Below are 16,937 nucleotides of genomic sequence, written 5' to 3'. Positions count from 1 at the left end.
TTTTTTTGAGACGGAGTTTCGTTCTTGTTACCCAGGCTGGAGTACAATGGCACGATCTCGGCTCACTGCAACCTCCGCCTCCTGGGTTCAGGCAATTCTCCTGCCTCAGCCTCCCGAGCAGCTGGGATTACAGGCATGTGCCACCATGCCCAGCTAATTTTTTGTATTTTTAGTAGAGACCGGGTTTCACCATGTTGACCAGGATGGTCTCGATCTTTTGACCTCGTGATCCACCTGCCTCGGCCAAGCCTGCTTTTTTTTTTTTTTTTTAATTTTTTATTGGATTATAGGTTTTGGGGTACATGAGCAGAGCATGCAAGACAGTTGCGTAGGTACACATGGCAGTGTGCTTTGCTTTTCTTCTCCCCTTCACCCACATTTGGCATTTCTCCCCAGGCTATCCCTCCCCACCTCCCCCTCCCACTGGCCCTCCCCTTTTCCCCCCAATAGACCCCAGTGTTTAGTACTCCCCTTTCTGTGTCCATGTGTTCTCATTTTTCATCACCCCCCTATGAGTGAGAATATGCGGTGTTTCATTTTCTGTTCTTGTGTCAGTTTGCTGAGGATGACGTTCTCCAGATTCATCCATGTCCCTACAAACGACTCAAACTCATCATTTCTGATTGCTGCATAATATTCCATGGTGTATATGTGCCACATTTTTCCAATCCAGTCTATTATCAATGGGCATTTGGGTTGATTCCAGGTCTTTGCTATTGTAAACAGTGCTGCAATGAACATTCGTGTACATGTGTCCTTATAGTAGAACGATTTATAGTCTTTTGGATATATACCCAGTAATGGGATTGCTGGGTCAAATGGAATTTCTATTTCTAAGGCCTTGAGGAATCGCCACACTGTCTTCCACAATGGTTGAACTAATTTACACTCCCACCAGCAGTGTGAAAGTGTTCCTTTTTCTCCACATCCTCTCCAGCATCTGTTGTCTCCAGATTTTTTAATGATCGCCATTCTAACTGGCGTGAGATGGTATCTCAGTGTGGTTTTGATTTGCATCTCTCTGATGATCAGTGACGATGAGCATTTTTTCATATGATTGTTGGCCTCATATATGTCTTCTTTCGTAAAGTATCTGTTCATATCCTTTGCCCACTTTTGAATGGGCTTGTTTGTTTTTTTCCTGTAAATCTGTTTGAGTTCTTTGTAAATTCTGGTTATCAGCCCTTTGTCAGATGGGTAGACTGCGAAAATTTTTTCCCATTCTGTTGGTTGCCGATTGACTCTAGTGACTGTTTCTTTTGCCGTGCAGAAGCTGTGGAGTTTCATTAAACCTGACAAAAACAAGCAATGGGGAAAGGATTCCATGTTTAACAAATGGTGTTGGGAAAACTGGCTAGCCATGTGCAGAAAGCAGAAACTGGACCCCTTCCTGACACCTTACACTAAAATTAACTCCAGATGGATTAAAGACTTAAACATAAGACCTGGCACCATAAAAACCCTAGAAGAAAATCTAGGCAAAACTATCCAGGACATAGGAGTAGGCAAGGACTTCATGAACGAAACACCAAAAGCATTGGCAACAAAAGCCAAAATAGACAAATGGGACCTAATGAAACTCCAAGCCTGCTTTTATACTCACCACTCTGATGAATATTGTACCTCGGATTCCAGGCCAAGGCACTAGAATGATAGGCTCTGACGACTGGAGGAACAACAGGGTCCTTTGTCTTGCACCAAGTTAGATAAATGACACAGACACACGTGGAATGGTTTTAAGGAGCAGAGAGTTTAATAGTAAAGAAAGAAGAAAGAAGCTCCCCAACACAGAGACAGAGGGAGGGGGGCTCCAAGCAGAGAGAAAAAATCCTGAGTGCAGCAGAAAATCATCCGTTGTATTAGGAGGCTGGAGGAGGTAGTGTTTGATTTGCATAGGGCCCAGGGGATTGGTTTGACCAGGTATGTCATTCATGTAGCCCACAAAAAACCTAGCCCTCCCACCCTAGCCTTTTAATATTCAAATGCAGGCCACCATGATGTTCTGCACATGTGGAGATATCTGGGGCAGCCATGATGCTTGGCACATGTGCTGACAAGGAAAAGAGGGTGGGAATCACCATATTGGACAGACTCAGTTTTTACTGGCCGGCATTGCATATCAAAGCTTGCTGGCCTGGCGTTCAAGCAGCTTTTCTGCTAGAAAAGAAATGTTTTTGGAGCTGCTTTAGTAAAAGAAAAAAAAACCTTTCCAAGGACTCCTTACGTTATCTGCCTGGAATGATTTCGTAATAACTCCTACAATAGTTTTGCTATTTCAAGAATTTTCAGCCCTTTAAAATGAGAAGGAAACTAACATTAGCTGTGTCAGTTAGTGTGCTGATTGCATTATGTTCATTTTATCTCATTTTAGTCCTCACAGCATTTTCACTGTAGGGATAAGTAAATTGACACCCAAAGTTATATAAGTAATAAATCAAGTAATGTGGATTGCCTTTAAGTCAGCTAACTCCAAGACTAAGTTGAATCAGAACTTTTCTCATGTTTTTAGTTTTATATTTTGAAGGTTACCCCATCAGTCATCATTTGTAGTACTTTAAGTAAGTAGAACATTAGCAGTAAATCTGCGGGAAACACTACAATTTCAGTGTCCAGTTAAGTAGCTGAGAATTCTGTTAAATAATTATCCCTCTTTGAACTCAAAGATGTTTTTCCCCCTTTGCCCAGTGACAGGATCAATAAAGCCATGTTTTTCTGTGATTTTTCTCCACAGTGAATCATGTTTTGCTCACTCTTACCTTGAAGGTAGACCTCATTGGGATCTCCAGTTTATGTGGGGATTTTTCATTAGATTCCCTCGAATTGATCAGGCCCTGGGTTTTATCTCGTGTTTCTAGTGTCTTACATGGCTATCAGAATTGAAGCTCAAGGTCACCAGAGCTTTGAAATACTTCAGGAATCTTCTGGCTTTGGAGCTCTTTTCTCTCCCAAGTCTCATTCTCATTTTTTATGGCCCCTGTGAAGCCTTACTTTCTTGCCAGCTCAAAAATTTATTTTGAAATTTTTCTTTTTTTTCGACGGAGTCTCACTCTGTCGCCAGGCTGGAGTGCAGTGGCGCGATCTCGGCTCACTGCAACCTCTGCCTCCCAGGTTCAAGCAATTCTCCTGCCTCAGCCTCCTGAGTAGCTGGGACTACAGGGGCACGCCACCATGCCTAGCTAATTTTTAAATTTTTAGTAGAGATGGGGTTTCACCATGTTGGCCAGGATGGTCTCGATTTCTTGACCTTGTGATCCGCCTGCCTCGGCCTCCCAAAGTGCTGGGATTACAGGCGTGAGCCACCACGCCTGGCCAAAATATTTTTTTTAATAATTTATTCATCATTTGTACTTATTTTCAAGGTAAGAATTGTATGTCATCCTGCCCAAAATGGAATTCATTGTATTTCTTCTTCATTGTTTTTGTTTTCATTAACTTAAACTGCAAAAAAGCAGGAGAAAATGGTGTAGATTTTTTTTCTAAAGAAGTAATCATTGGACTTATAAAAATAAGGCTTGATATTTATCTGTCTATATACACATACACACACTCAAACACATATCTTCATAGAATGGGTTCAGCAAGTATTAATTAAGATCATTTCTGAATGTTTTTTGTAATTTGCTTCACTTTATTTTTTATAAAGAGTATATATTGCTTTTGCAATAAGAGAAACTAAAATCATTATGGGAAAAAGACAGGACTTTTGTGGAATAAAAATACAACTGAACCAATACACAGAGTAGGTGTTGAACATATAACTGTCATAATATCTCATGTATACATCATCAAGCCTTAATTACATGAGGTGTTTTATGTAAATAAATGTTGTAGACAGACTGTTCCTTCAGCATGAGATTCTGTTTTCCTTCGGCATGAGATTCTATTTTCTTTCAGCCATTCCAGTTGATGCTTTGTAATGTATACTGGGCATTTCCCCACCTTGTTTTTGCAACTTGTTCTTTAGTGTAAAACTATATGACCCTATACTGAATAATCCCAGATTGCCAAATAATATAGTAGATCCACTTTCTAAACACTAAAAACAAAATATGTTTGTAATAGTTTTTTCCCTCACTGTACTCTTTCTATAGTATATTTTCTTAAACTTTCTGAAATTAGCTTCTTACTAGAAACACCAGCTGGAATAGTTACTTGATAAAATGATGTCTGTTTTAAAAATTCATTACCTTCTTTTTAAGGACAAGGAGCATCCAAGATACCTGATCCCAGAACTTTGCAAACAGTTTTACCATTTGGGCTGGGTCACTGGGACTGGAGGAGGAATTAGCTTGAAGCATGGGTAAGTTTCTGGCAGCCCTTATTACTGGGAGCTCTCCATTTGAGTAGACCACAGTGAGTCTAATGTGTTGCATCCAAAGGACAACTGATGATCAATTTTATGTAATACTGAAGGTATTTCGTTTCCAAATGGACAAGTGGACATTTGTATAACTGAATGGAAGCAATGTACAAAAGCTGCAGATAGAACAAATACTTAAAGATTGAAGAACCAAAATTTCAAAGTACAGTAATTTAGTCCTCAGTTTTTAGAGTACCAGAGTTAAATAACATGCTATCAAGTATGCTCATATGCCTGAAATTCTAAAGGATCCTCTCTAGGTAGATAGGATTTGTTTCAAAGGTTCAAGTACCTTTTTTCTGAAACAGAGTCATGCTCTGTTACCCAGGCTAGAATGTAGTGGTGCCATCATGGCTCACTGTAGCTTTGACTTCCCAGGCTTACACAATCCTCCCACCTCAGGCTCCTGCATAGCTGGGGCTACAGGTGTGTACCACCACACCTGGCTAATTTTTTCTGTTTTGTTTTGTTTTGTTTTGTTTTTTTTGCAGAGACTGGGTCTCACTATGTTTCATGGGCTGGTCTTGAACTCCTGGGCTCAAGCAATCCACCTGGCTGGGCCTTCCAGATACATATTTTAAAGTCACTTAAATACAGAAGACTAATCATTAAAAATCCTGGTAATTATTTTTTATTGAATCAAAAGAAAGACAATATGCTTTCTAAGCACCGGTATCATTAATGTATAGTACCTGCTAATGTGTATTCCTTAGTGGACAAAACAAAATGTACTGGACTTAATTTGAAGCAGAAAGGATAAATAGTATTCAATTGCTCATTGTTTTTATTTAGTGTCATTTATTCAAGAAGATGAAGAAATAAAGTATTAGTGTTAGTAAGAAGTAACTTGCTATCAATGAAATTAAGATTATAGAACCTCATTCAAGGATTTCTGATATAGGATTAATCTATTTTTTCTCCTAAAATATGTTAGGAATATTATTGTCTGGAGGCTGTGTGTTAAATTGAGTGATATTGATTTATTTCTTTATTCCAATTCACTTTCTTTAACAGAATTGGATTAGTAAAATATTTATATGCTGATAAATATATTCATGCTCCCAAGGAGGCTGCATTGCATATTAAGGAATGGAATGTAAAATGTTACCAGAACATTTTGAACAAAAGGAATTCTATGGCATACCACAAGATGATGCCATTATAATTTTATCTGCTTTAAATTACTGAGTTAACACATGAAATTTTCATTGAACATTGGGAAATGACAAGAGGTGCTTCTGTTAACAACTAGCACAGTTACGAATATAAGTCATTTTGAACAAAAGGGATTCTATGACATACCACAAGATGATGCCATTATAATTTTATCTGCTTTAAATTAATGAGTTAATTTAAAACTCGTGAAATATTCATTGAACATTGGGAAATGACAAGAAGTGCTTCTGTTAACAGCTATCAACAGTTAGGGATATAAGTATGCTCTCAGTCTAGTAAGATTATGTTCCACGTGGTAGATCAGTAAATCCATCTGTGCTTCCTCTCTTACCATCATCCTAGTTGCTAATGTGGAAATACAGCATTGCACAAGCTTTCACATTATTTTGCCAAAACCTTTCAAGTTGGCCTGTTCACAGCAAACCCTATGATAACAACATTTATTCTTGGTTTCATTTATCCATTTAGAAGTTGAGTCCCAGCAATTTGGTTTCCCAACTCTATTATTTATAGTAAATCATATTCTAAATGCTGCCTTTAGTTAGCTACTTTTTATTTGCATGTTCAGAAATAGTTTGTGTATGTACAAAATAAAACTTTCTACCAAATGATCTAAAATAACCATTTCCAACTGGCTCTTTAAAAACCCAACAAAGTTAAAAATAGGTGAATGCAGGACTCAAGATGATTTTTTTTCTTTTTATCAAAAAGACATAAAGGACTGTTCTTTCTAGTAGAATTTTACTAATCCATGTACTACCATCGTATGTGGCCATATAAACCACTCATTGGCACATCTTTTAAAATTAAATGGCTCTTATAGCACTACAGTCAGTTTATAGGAAAGTTTCATCATATATGTGAAATGCTTTATTCTTAGTTCCTAATGAGTGTGGAGGTCACGGATGGAAAGAGTCACAGTCATATGGCACTGTATTTGGAATCTTATTATATCTGTGCTTTACATACTAAAATGAAAATTTTATAGTAAAAATGTTGATTTTTCCCCCTAATATTTAAATGACATAATAAATCACTAGCATTATCAGCAATATTATTCTCATTTTGTTAATGAAAATGTGGCTCTTCGATGCTAAGGGCAAATAAATTTGGAATAAAGTGCAAACCTGATAAATTATGTTTCTAGAATGATACAGACAACAAGCTCTTTGGGAACATAACATGATTTACTGATTCTAAGATTTGGCTGGAGTATTCCAGCTTATGCTACAATTTGGTACCAAAAATTAAGTCAGAAGAAGGAAATAAAGGACCAAGAAAATAATAGTAATCAAGGCACTTCCCGGATACTCAATAGCCACTGTGTTCAGGTTGGGTCCCTACTATTTAAATCTATAATTTCTGCTGGGTGCAGTGGCTCACACTGATAATCCCAGCATACTGGGAGGCTTAGGCAGATGGATCACCTGAGGTTGGCAGTTCGAGACCAACCTGACCAACGTGGAGAAACCCCGTCTCCACTAAAAATACAAAATTAGCTGGGCATGGTGGTGCATGCCTTTAATCCCAGCCACTCAGGAAGCTGAGGCAGGAGAATTACTTGAACTTGGGAGGCAGAGGTTGTGGTGAGCTGAGATCACTCCAGCCTGGGCAACAAGAGTGAAACTCTGTCAAAAAAACCCCATATGTATAATTTCCTATTTTCACAGCGTAATATTGACAGGTGTCAGAGAGACTGATCCTGTTGCACACAATTAGGACTACAATTAATCCACAGTGAAAAAGCAGGAGTACAGAGAAGTTTATTCCAAAATTTAATAACTTGAAATTCAAAATGCTTTCTGTTTGTGGCTTAAAGCACCAAGTAGACATTTCACTTTAATATTTGGTGTGTTTCTATCCTGAAAAGCTCTGTCATCTTTATATTTTTATCCAGATATCTCTTTCTTTGTAGGTGTAAATATATTTTTCTAAAACATGTTTGGCTAATCTTTTAATTACCCAAAGTTCATCAAAGTCTAAATTAATTTCCATTTTACAAAGACAGTAATTAAAACAGACTCAGCATACCAAGTCACTTGAATAAGCAGAATACTCTTGGTTTTCCTGCTTTATAGATGGGTTTTACTTACCAGCAGACCATTTTGTATTTTATTTGAGTCTATTCCCAGGACTGCATAAATTTCTCCCCACATTAGAAGACCTACAAGTCCACTTATAGATGGAGGTGAGTGGACCATGTTACACAAGGACACAAGATTTGGATCACTGGTATTCATCAAAAGCTCTAGTTAATAGTATGATCCCAACCCATTCTCACTGGTTCCAGAGGAATGTCCTTACGTAGCAGAACCCGGAAACAGTAGCCACTTCATGAAAGCAGATGCTTACATGCGGCTTACAGCGCATTGGATTTCCACTCACATTATCAGACATTTGTTTTCTAGACTTTATCAATGGAACCTTAAAGAAACTTTGATTTCGCCTTACATTTTTATCAGTTCCGAACCTACAGCCTTATTAGTAACTTGAACTTCAGCAGCTCGATATATAGGCCATCATCCTCCTTTGCATTATGAAATGTTTGATATTTGTTCAATGTCCCTGCGTCTGTGACTTACTAGCGGAAACGAGCATGCAGGTACTGGCATTTTCTTGGTTTGCATATATGCGGCAGCTCGTTAATACTCTCTGGCAGAAATTGAAACTGGTAAGTTATCAAAGATATCCAACGAGAAGAGAAAAACGCCTGATACATGAGCCAAGGGACGTTTAGTTATTGTTGAGGGTGAAGAGAATTTAGAGAAGATTTGAAATTAATTTCCAAATCAAATCTGAGAGCACCTTGTGGTAAATGGTAGGCTATAGCATCTCCCTTAGTACAACATCTTGTAACAGAGAGATCTTCACATGTAGCCCTTCTTATATTTTGAACTCTTTGTAGTTGTTTTAGCTTTATTACTAAATATTTTCCAAGATACATAGCTTTTCAAATAGGAAGCATATGATTCTATCCAAAACGTAGCGCAGTGTTAATGCCGTATTTTAAGAACATGTCCAGCAGAGGTCTCTGAACTTCATGGTTTAGTAAGAGCATTTCAAACGATAAATCAAACCTGATTCTTTGCGTGGCAGAAATACACTTCTATTGAGCATGTTTTCCAGGTTGGATTTTAGAATAACTATTTCACATAGGTTAAACTCTGCTTATTCATGTTTAAAGATGCTGAAGACTTAAGTTTTCAGATTTTTTATTCCCCTAACTGGATAAAAGCCTGGTTACCACCAACTTTGCACTGTAAAAAGAATAAATACATATGAAAATGGGGAAGACAAAAGCAACAACCAATATTTTACTATGCCACCAGCACTACAAAGGCATTGATGTAGTTTGGCTTGCTTTCTGTATAGCCAAAAATCCATAATTAAATGAAGCAACTAGCTGCATTGCTTAATTTATAAAGAACATGGGGGATTGGACTGCAAAGATATACTTTTCTTTGTGCAAAAGCAGGAAATAAGTTAAATAAATACCAATTTGTATGTTTTTTTGTTGCCAGCAATGAAATCTACATTGCTCCTTCAGGAGTGCAAAAGGAACGTATTCAGGTATAGTAAATGGATTCTTTAACCCCAGTGTCTTTTCTTCTTAATTATTGTTTTGTGAAATGGAATTAATTTTAGGAGAAAATGTTCATTTTATCATAACAGTTTGAATAATCAGCAAACATTTGTTCCGTAATTATTAAATTTTTTTTTAAGGTAGTGATATCCTCCATACAACCAGGGTATGTTTTGAAATCTCATTCAACGTTTAGGGAGCAAAAGTGAATAGTGCAATCTTAAATCACAGTAAAGAGCAATTATAACTTTGCAGCCTATGATCTTTATCAGGCTGGTGGCATAATCAGATTGATGGTCTCAGATGAATCAAATTCATATTTCATAATACCAAAGTTATTATAATTTTAAGTTATGAAACTTTGTTTCAAATTTTGAGAGGTCTCATTCTGTGTTAATGCCACAATAATACCCCAAATCTAGTTAAAGCAAACACATAATTATTTAACTTCTAAGACAAGAAAAAAGAAAGGCTACTTTGTTAATAAAACATTTATGCTGTTTTTTAATAAACTCTGGCAGCTGAAAGCTACAAATCAGAAATACACATGCATTACTAAGAAAAACCTGTGGATCAGATACCCATCAACAGTAAACTGGGTAAAGAAAATGTGGTACATATATACCATGGAATAGTATGCCGCCATCACAGAGGATAAGATTACATCCTTTGCAACAATATGAGTAGAGCTGGAAATCATTATTCTAAGTGAATTAATGTAGGAACAGAAAAATCAAATACCACATATTCTCACTTATGATGAGAGCTAAACACTGAGTAAACATGGTCACAAAGAAGGGAGCAGTAGGCACTGGGGCCTACTTGAGGGTGGAGGGTGGGAGGAGGGTGAGGATGGAAAAACTGCTATCAGTTATTATGCTGATTATATGGGTGACAAAATAATCTGTATACCAGACTCTTGTAACATGCAGTTTACCTGTGTAACAAACCTGCACACATACTCCTGAACCCTTTTTTTAAAAAAAGAAAAACCTGTAGATCTACATAATTTCTTAAACTTTAAGAAAAATATATCTTACTGAGATTAACCTTTCCAAGTATTCTTACTGAGATTAACCTTTCCAAGTACTAATTTTCCAAAGATTAGAAAATTTTACTCTCAAATTTTGCTTTTATTTTATAAAATGTGGGAAAAAATTTTAACACCCATCTTTGGAACTTCTTTATGTAGGCTCTCTGAAATATAGTTGTGAAATTATAGGGCAAAGTTGAGCAGTAGCATCATTACATACATAGTAATTTTCCATATCATTTTTTTGTCTTCAGATTTTTTTAGAGAATGTTTTCCCAAGTAGAAATCACTTTTTTATGTCTCAAAATTGCTAAATTATTTTGAGAAACTATAATTATGTACTTAAAATGTAAGTTAAATATATACATATATTAGCACTCTGTGTATATGTACACTAAATATATACACAAGTGTGTATACTATAAATTCTTGTATTCTTTTATATATGTACAGAAGAAAAGGAGCATTTCTAATTGATACTGTATGGCCTTCTTTTTTTCCCTCTATAAATAGCCTGAAGACATGTTTGTTTGTGATATAAATGAAAAGGACATAAGGGGACCTTCGCCATCTAAGAAGCTAAAAAAAAGCCAGTGTACTCCTCTTTTCATGAATGCTTACACAATGAGAGGTATGTAGAAAATGTATTCAACATAAAGAATATTTGCAGAGTAGACTCCTCTAAATAATGGTCATTATTATTCAGTTAACATTTTAGATACCTACCATATGCAAGAACTTGAAGTGCATAAACGTACTCGATGCTCACATCAACCCATGAGGAAGGTCCATTATTCCACTTACCCTCCTGCCCACCACCAACTTATTATTCCATGCCAGGAAAAATAATCCCATAACCATATGTAAATATTTGTGTAACTATATGGACTTTTTTCTTTAAAAGCTGTAATTCAGTCTTCATTGAACATGTGGCTTTCTTCTTCCTCCTTCAGGAGCAGGTGCAGTGATTCATACCCACTCTAAAGCTGCTGTGATGGCCACCCTTCTCTTTCCAGGACATGAGTTTAAAATTACACATCAAGAAATGATAAAAGGAATAAAGAAATGTACTTCCGGAGGGTATTATAGGTATTTTTTTCTTTTTCTTAAATAGTTTGAAAAGAATTCTTCCTTCTCTTTGACGAATAGAATACTGATCATTTTATGCATATAATGAGTTGTCATGGGATCTGTGTTAAATAATGCTCCATTTAGTATTATACTTCCAGATCTATTCTCGTGACACAAATGGGATGTCTTCCCTGCTCTCCCACCCCTACCCCAGCCGTGGTAAATTAATAGCAGTATGAATAATGAAATGTTTGTATAAGTAAACTGAAAAAAATCTTGGCTTAGATTTCTGTCATGATGGAAAGACTATGTTCCTATAATGAGGCACCCAGATATCTCTTCACCTCTACTTTGTCTTCAAAAGTGTGAGCCGTGACTAAAGTTTATACTTCATGACGATTTAATGTAGTATTTCTGAAATATTTCCATATTTATAAGTTTTTTAATTAAAGTAGGTCTCTATATTTTTAGAATTTTTCAATGTGAAAGGTCTTATACTTACTATATGGATAGTAAGTATAGAAGATTACCGTTCTAGATGAGTTAAAATAAATTCACCAGCCCACAAAAATGTAGTAATTCTTCATAATTCTAGAACATAATGGCATGAGGAAACATGTTCTCAGTGTTCAGGGACAAACTAAGCATTTCTTTTGAGTTTATTAGCATTCTCATTCCTGAACCTTCCACCCTTAATTTCCTAAAGGGCTTGATTCTACCTTGCCTTGTTTAGAGGAAAACATTGCCAGTTTTACTAAAGTGTTCTTACTGCGATAACATATTCTTACTGCACGTAATAGAATGTACATGTTTAAACTAGTGCACTGAGAAATTTATTTGATTTCAGTTAATATTTATTGTGTGCTTAAAGCATTCCTCAGCACTGTGAAACACCTATTTACAAAAGTTAAATATTTAAATTAAGAGAAGTGTACATACTGAGGAAAGTAGAGCCCCAGATTGCTTCTTCCATATCTGGGGCTGAAGAAGAGGGCTTATGGTTGTTATCAGTTTCATATGAATTTTATTGTTTTGGTGAAGAAATAAAAATAGGTTAGAAGAATTAGTTTTTCTGAAAAGAGGGAAAAGGTGAGGTAGAGGAAGAGAACATAAGAGAGAGCCTTTGCAATTTTGTGGAGAGGCCAAGCATGTTGGCCCTTTGCAATATTGTTGGACCTAGCTGGGAAATGAGTAATAGAGTCATTATCACAGCTCAGGAGGCAGTGTTATTTTATCTGAATTTGAAGAGAATCCTAAGTCTAATCAAAAGAAGGGCAATGAAAGCTGGATGAAGTAAGAAAGGATGGAGTTTAAAATTCCCTACTGCATTTTTTAAAATCTTTTATAAAAAGAACAACTTTACCCAGTCACATGTCACTTCATGATGGGGATATGTTCTGTGAAATTGTCACTAGGTGATTTCATCACTGTGTGAACATCAGAGTGTGCATATACAAACCTAGACACTGTAGCCTACTACACACTTAGTCTATATTATAGCCTATTGCTTCTAGGCTACTAGCCGGCAGAGCAGGTTACTGTACAAAGTACTGTAGGCAGTTGCAATGCAGTGATAGGTATTTGTGTATCTAAACATAGAAGATGTAAACAATAAAAAGTGGCACACCTGTGTAAGGCCCTTACCCTAAACGGAGCTTGTAGGACTGGAAATTGTTCCAGGTGAATCAGTGAGTCAGTAGTGAGTAAATGTGAAGGCCTAGGACATTACAGCACTGTAGACTTTATAAACATAGTACGTTTAGGCTACACTAAATTTATTGGAACCATTTCTTAATAATAAATTAACCTTAGCTTACTATAACGTTTTAGTTTATCAAGATTTTACTTTTTTTTTAACTTTTGGACTCTTGTAATAGTACCTTAAAACATATTGTATACACACACACACACACACACACCCCTATATATGTATAATATACATACCTATATATAGCATATATATACCTATATATCTATATATTATATACCACTATATATATGTACCTATATATTATACACCTATATGTTATATATATCTTATATTACACACCTATATATTATACACCTATATGTAAATTATATATAGGTGTATTATATATAATATATATGCAATTTAATGCTACATATATGAGAATGTTCTGAAAGCATCATATCTTTAATAGTTATCTCTAGAAGGTTCTTGCTGTCCTAGTACCACAAACCATGGTTGTGTTTATGGATTTGCCTATCTACGTTAGGGTTCTGCAGAAATGAAATATGTTGATTTTGTATTATTGGGAAATTCTTAATATATAATTCCATTTTTAATCTTTCCTATGCTTTTGATTCTGAAATGTATCATTTGCCATTTCTTGTTATAAACATTATGCTTGCCCCTGCTTCAAGGGAACATTTGTATGATCTTGTTGATTTCTTTGTTAGGTTTTGGTATATTATACAGATTTCTGCCACTTAGATTTAGGATTAGACCAAGCCTGCCACATTCCCAAGATACCTTTTGTTAGAGATGTTTATACAAGATACACTGAATAACATGCAACATCCTGTTTATAATTTGGAGTAGCTTTCCAGATGTAAAGAGCATGTCTAACTGGTTACTTGAAAAAATTACATATTGTATACATACTAATGCTTTATTTGTTTCAATGGAAGAAATAGCTTGTTTTGTCTTAACAGATATGATGATATGTTGGTGGTACCCATTATTGAGAACACACCTGAGGAGAAAGACCTCAAAGATCGAATGGCTCATGCAATGAATGAATACCCAGACTCCTGTGCAGTACTGGTCAGACGTCATGGAGTATACGTGTGGGGGGAAACATGGGAGAAAGCCAAAACCATGTGAGTGTAAATCAAAGAACATGGGAAACAAGTTACCACCTGCTACATGTGAAAGAGAACAAAGTATGTCAGTTGGTCTAAATTTAAATTGTTTATCATTATTTCTAGATACTTAAGTTTTATTTTGTATTCATTCATGAAGAAGTATTTATTGGATGAGCTATTCTTTGGCAAGTCTCAGGAATGTTGATAGAAAGACTAAGGAGACACAGATCCCAAGTTATGAAAGTTTTATTTCAAAAAGTGACATCTAGTTAAAATTTTAAAAAAGTAAATTTATGTAGGCAGTATATATTTAAAACTCTCTTTTATTTCCTGAGAAGTATGTAATATGGTTGCATGACTTAATATGATTCCTTTCCATGTTTTAAAAATGTTGAGGGCAAAATAAGATTTTGGCCTAGAATTGAGAGAAAATATATACTAGGAACAAAGCAAAGTTAACTGCAAGGGAGGAGAAATGTGATTCTTTAGGATTGGAGAACTCTGTTTTAATAAACACTGGTTCTTTTCGCTTTTTCTTTTACAGGTGTGAGTGCTATGACTATTTATTTGATATTGCCGTGTCAATGAAGAAGGTAGGACTTGATCCTACGCAGCTCCCAGTTGGAGAAAATGGAATTGTCTAAACCAAAGGAAGTCTAATTATATACAGAGATAAAGCTAAACTTAATTATTATTTAAATGAAAGCTATTTTTTTAAATGAATTGAAATTTTTCATGATGCTACTAATTTGCCACTAACTACTGTAAGTGGTCACCCTAAATCTCTGACATTGGATGTTATTTGCTATATTCTTCTAATTTTAAATGATGAGACAGTGAAATGAAGTATTTATACTGTGTTTTTATTTTTAAAGCCTTAACAGCAAAGTATTTGCCTTTAATTTCTTTTTTATATATACTTTCAGAGAATTCCTCTTAATTTTTAAAGCTGCAGGTAATAATAAAATTCATTGGAAAATTTCTTCCTTGTGGAATGAACATTTTCTTGTTTAAATGGTTGGTATCATAAAATGTATATGAAACAGTGAGTCCAAATGTATCCGTCAATGTCGATGTCAAAACAATTTTATAGATTTCCCCTATTAGCTTTAGTGTTTCCCTGTAGTTTACAATAGGGAACTCATTTTATATTGGGATCAGTTGTGAAGTTCAGGTCAGGTGATATTAACTCAAATTCGTTAACCAAACAAATCTTGATCAAACCAGTGATGTAATCAGAAAGTACTTTCTTTAAAATTGTTATAAATTTTGGGTTTAGGGGTACACATGAAGATTTGTTACACAGATAAACACATGTCACTGGGTTTGCTGTACATGTTATTACCTCACCCAGGTATTAAGTTCAGTATCCAATAGTTATATCTTATGCTCTTCTCCCTCCTCCCACCCTCCACCCTCAAGTAGAACCCAGTGTATGTTGTTTTCTTCTTTGTAGTTACAAGTTCTTACCATTGAGCTCCCACTTACCGGTGAGAACATGCAGTATTTGGTTTTCTGTTACTGTGTATGTTTCCTAATAATAATAGCCTCCAGTTCCATCCATCTTTCTACAGAAGACATGATCTTGTTCTTTTTTATGGCTTCATAATATTCCATGGTATATATGTGTCATAATTTATCAAGTCTGTCATTAATGGGCATTTAGGTTGATTCCGGGTTTTTGCTATTGTGAATAGTGCTGCAGTGCACATTCGCCTGCATGTGTCTTTCTGGTAGAATGCTTTCTATTCCTTTGGGCATATACCCAGTAATAGGAATGCTGGGTCAAATGGTCCTTCTGCTTTAAGCTCTTTGAGGAATTGCCATACTGCTTTCCACAATGTTTTAACTAATTTATACTCCCACCAACACTGTGTAAGGGTTCCCTTTTCTCTGCAGCCTTGCCTGCATCTGGGGTGTGTGTGTGTGTGTGTGTGTGTGTGTGTGTGTGTGTGAGAGAGAGAGAGAGAGAGAGAGAGAGAGAGAGAGAGAGAGAGAGAGAGAGAGAGAGACAGAATCTTGCTATGTTGCCTAGGCTGGAGTGCAGTAGCAGAATCTCAGCTCACTGCAATCTCTGCCTCCTGGGTTCAAGCAAGTCTCCTGCCTCAGCCTCTCCAGTAGCTGGGTTCACAGGCATGCTGTTACACCCAGCTAATTTCTGTAATATTAGTAGAGACGGGATTTTTGCCATGTTGGCCAGGGTGGTCTCAAACACCTGGTCTCAAGTGATCCGCCCGCCTTGGCCTCCCAAAGTGCTGTGATTACAGGCATGAGCCATCTTACCCAGCCTATTTTCTGGATTCTTGGCAGAGGTTCTTCCACTGGGGAAAAATAGTTTTAGTTATCTCTGGTTAACTCCATTTTTCTTGTTTAAAATGCACCTAATGAATAAGATAAAGTATGTGGAGGAACAAACCACAATGCTTAATCCAGGGTAGATGTTCAATAAATTAAATTAGTTGTTTTTTAAAATCCCTTTTAATCCTCATAATAGTCTTTTGAGATAGATATTATCCCTATTTTTCTTAGATGAGAAAATTGAGGCTCAGATAGGAATAATAAATACATAGAATTTAAATAAGAGAAAATATGTAAACTTAACACAGTACCTGTCATATAGTATGTATGCACTCAAAATATAAACTTCCTTTCCTAGAAACCCCTCACCTAGCTATCTTCAAAGTAATTGTCATGCAAGTAAACCATTTAAGCTATGCAGCAGTAGCAGCACATCATCAATTGTATGTTTCTTCCCTGGAGTGCAGAAAAGATTGTAAAACCTGCTTTAGGAAACAGCTAGTGGAAGGCTATATCTCCTAGTTAATATACTTTTTTTTTTTTTTTTAAGAATATGATCTCTCCTATGTGACTGCTAGGAGCTGAGA

The 16,937-nt window shown here is 36.0% G+C and overlaps 1 protein-coding gene across 1 annotated transcript in view; it reads left to right on the top strand.

Annotated features, from left to right (window-relative positions):
• APIP (APAF1 interacting protein) overlaps positions 1–15,034 on the top strand; it is a 33,105-nt gene extending 18,071 nt beyond the window's left edge. Inside the window, exons 2-7 of the mRNA XM_002755174.7 lie at positions 4,200–4,300; positions 9,058–9,106; positions 10,666–10,783; positions 11,106–11,241; positions 13,900–14,067; positions 14,597–15,034. Of these exons, the coding sequence (XP_002755220.1) occupies positions 4,200–4,300; positions 9,058–9,106; positions 10,666–10,783; positions 11,106–11,241; positions 13,900–14,067; positions 14,597–14,696 (672 nt within the window). The 3' untranslated portion in view covers positions 14,697–15,034. The remainder of the gene's footprint in view (positions 1–4,199; positions 4,301–9,057; positions 9,107–10,665; positions 10,784–11,105; positions 11,242–13,899; positions 14,068–14,596) is intronic.
• The last annotated feature ends 1,903 nt before the right edge of the window (positions 15,035–16,937 follow it).

Source organism: Callithrix jacchus, chromosome 10 (genome assembly GCF_049354715.1).
Source record: "Callithrix jacchus isolate 240 chromosome 10, calJac240_pri, whole genome shotgun sequence".
NCBI classification, from domain to species: domain Eukaryota; kingdom Metazoa; phylum Chordata; class Mammalia; order Primates; family Cebidae; genus Callithrix; species Callithrix jacchus.
Note: the sequence above shows the minus strand (reverse complement) of the source record. Positions and strands in the feature narration are given on the sequence as shown.